General features: G+C 34.7%; 1 protein-coding gene across 1 annotated transcript; it reads right to left on the minus strand.

The window, feature by feature from the left end:
* Window positions 1-764: 764 nt before the first annotated feature.
* Window positions 765-2,080, minus strand: LOC127724121 (protein mab-21-like 3). The gene has a single exon (XM_052230981.1). It carries the CDS (start codon window positions 2,056-2,058, stop codon window positions 850-852), a length of 1,209 nt encoding a protein of 402 aa, XP_052086941.1. The 5' UTR covers window positions 2,059-2,080; the 3' UTR covers window positions 765-849.
* Between the last annotated feature and the right edge of the window lie 565 nt (window positions 2,081-2,645).

Below are 2,645 nucleotides of genomic sequence, written 5' to 3' on the forward strand. Positions count from 1 at the left end.
GGTCAACTATGTTTGGTGTATAGAAGGATTGTAATGTTTATGTCTGTCTGGCAGGTATCATCTGACCTTGACCTCATTTTAATAATTCATTGGTCAATGATAAGTTTTTGAGGTTAAGTTTGTTTCTTAGATATTATATTTGATACGTCAACTATATTTGATCCATGGAATGATTGTAAAGTGTAAATGTCTGTCTGGCAGGCATCTGACCTTGACCTCATATTCATGGTTCATTGGTCAATATAAAGTTTTCATGGTTTGGTCTGTTTCTTGTATACTATAACCAATAGGTCCATACATTTATTTTTAAGTCAACTATATTTATGTATTGAATGATTGTAAGGTGTACATGTATTTCTGGCTTGGTTTATCTGACCTTGACCTCATTTTCTTGGATCATGATAAGTTAATGTGATACTTGTATTAGAACTTTATATTTGGGGCTATCAACATAAAATCAATGGTAGTAAAGCAGGCGAGACATTTCAGCGTGTTCACTCTTGTTTAAAACTTCTTCGTGATACTTCACCTCCTGTAGTAACTTGGATGACATGCGGAGTCAAATGATAAAAAATTTAAGGAACATCCCCTAGTGATGATGCAGACCAAGTTTGGTTTCCATTGGTTTCAGATGAGACAATTTTTTTATAATATGTACGACACCCGACGGCGAACACCACGTAACGTCAAAAGCTTACAGTATTGAGTTATTTAAAATGATATATAAGTAACATTTAAGTACAAAGTAAAACAACATGCATGTATACAATATGAAATTTATTGACCAGAATGGCAGATATTCGACTAGAGTATGCTAATTAACAGAACGCTTATTATAACATAAGTACTTCAATCTTTGCATTCCTCAATATCGTCGTTACACAGTTGATTATTCAAATACTTTTCTGGTTGATCTATAAATTTCTTTATATATATTCCAGCTTTGTCTAAAGATTGGTGGCTTTTCTTCACAAAAAGATTCGTCTGTCTGTTAAAGTATTGTGGCAGATGCTTTTCTTTAATATGCTCAAGAAGGCGTCCCAACATAGAGAGGATCCGTTTCCCTAAGAGACGCCGCCGCCATTGATGCTCCTCTGGATAGCGATCACACTCGAAGAACAGAATATTGGTCAAATGATACGATGTTAGACCGTCAGTCACCTCTTTAGGACACCAAATTAGCTCACGAAGCCGCTTCATTATTCGAAGAGACTTTCTGCGACATGTCCCATCCCTATCAATGTCTTTAAGCAGTTCTCTTTCACATGTGGCAAATGAAAGTTTCCAATATAGAAGGTCTGTCGTCACTAAGTTTATTCCAACTGCAAACAATTGCTGTACTTTTTCAGAGGACGGCCACTTAGCTCCAGGTATGGGCCATCCAAAGTCAGGCTGCCATCTCATCTCAGACTTAAATGGTAGCTGTAACTTCAGTAACGGAGCCATGTCTATGCTTATATCGTCTCCCTCTAGTTGTCTTATGATTATTGTTATAGCTGGAGATTCGTTCAGATTTTGAACAATCACTTGATAACCATGATAACTGAGAGTTCTGGTTTTACTAATGTGGTCAACAGCAGCACAAACTAGAGTTTTAAATTGTCTTTTCACTAGGATTGGAACAATAAAATCGCCTATCGTAACACAGTTTGGTTCTTCATTTAGTCCTTGGGGCTTCCATTTTTGAACCGAAATATTAACAAGTAATGGAAATTTCAATAACATTCTTGGTAGTGGATTATGGGAATGGATAACCTTTTTCAGCTTACTGTCTAAGTCATAGAATGGTTTTTGATGTAAATGTAACCACTGATGTTTCATCCCGGTATCAAATACTACACTGAAGTCAAACTCATCTGCTTCTGACACCTTGGTATACGAATGAAAACTCCCAACGCACTCTTTAGTTATCGAAAATCTCTCGTCTGCACCGTGAACGTATTTTAGAATTTCTTCAACTATACCTTTTACAAACCGGGAATTTCTCCTAGTTTCTGTTATATCCATTTCCACATTTTCTTTGTAAAAGTATTGAAATATTCCGTTTAAATATGCCATATTCAAAACTCGCGGGTCAATATTTGTGTACCTAAATTGGGCGTACTGAATTATACTAAGTAAAACATGTTCGGAGTATTCGTAGTGTATTGTATAAATCGTTGATCTAAGCCTACAAACTCCAATTTCTTCCTTCCAATTTGCTATAGCTGAACAAAAAATCTTATTCCACTGTTACCACGCAATTGCACATGTTAAAATCAAGATAATCATGTCTGCTATGAATGGACATTAGCACAACTTTGTGATGACGGCAGGTGTTGAAAATTGTGAATCGAGCACTGCCCCAATTTATAACTTCCCGAAAGTCAGTCTATATTTAGAATATGAATCATCGTACAATTTTATTTACTGCAAGTCAATGGGATTAGAAAAGTTACAATTTAATTATCGCTGCAAGACAAACCACACAAAACTTAACATAATTTCAATGATTAAGTATATATAAAAGTTAGATTAAAAAAAAGAAACAATTCTGAAAATTTTGCGAAATTCTTTAATCTGACTACATAATATTTGGTAATAAATAGTATGAAACACAAATATAAATTACATACAATATATATTATGTAATAGGAACAATAATC

Source organism: Mytilus californianus, unplaced genomic scaffold (assembly GCF_021869535.1).
Source record: "Mytilus californianus isolate M0D057914Y unplaced genomic scaffold, xbMytCali1.0.p SCAF_14, whole genome shotgun sequence".
Classification (NCBI taxonomy): Eukaryota; Metazoa; Mollusca; class Bivalvia; order Mytilida; family Mytilidae; genus Mytilus; species Mytilus californianus.

Bases quoted from the DNA above. Each gene is read 5' to 3' on its own strand.
- LOC127724121 (XM_052230981.1), bottom strand. From the start codon at position 2,058: ATGGCATATTTAAACGGAATATTTCAATACTTTTACAAAGAAAATGTG.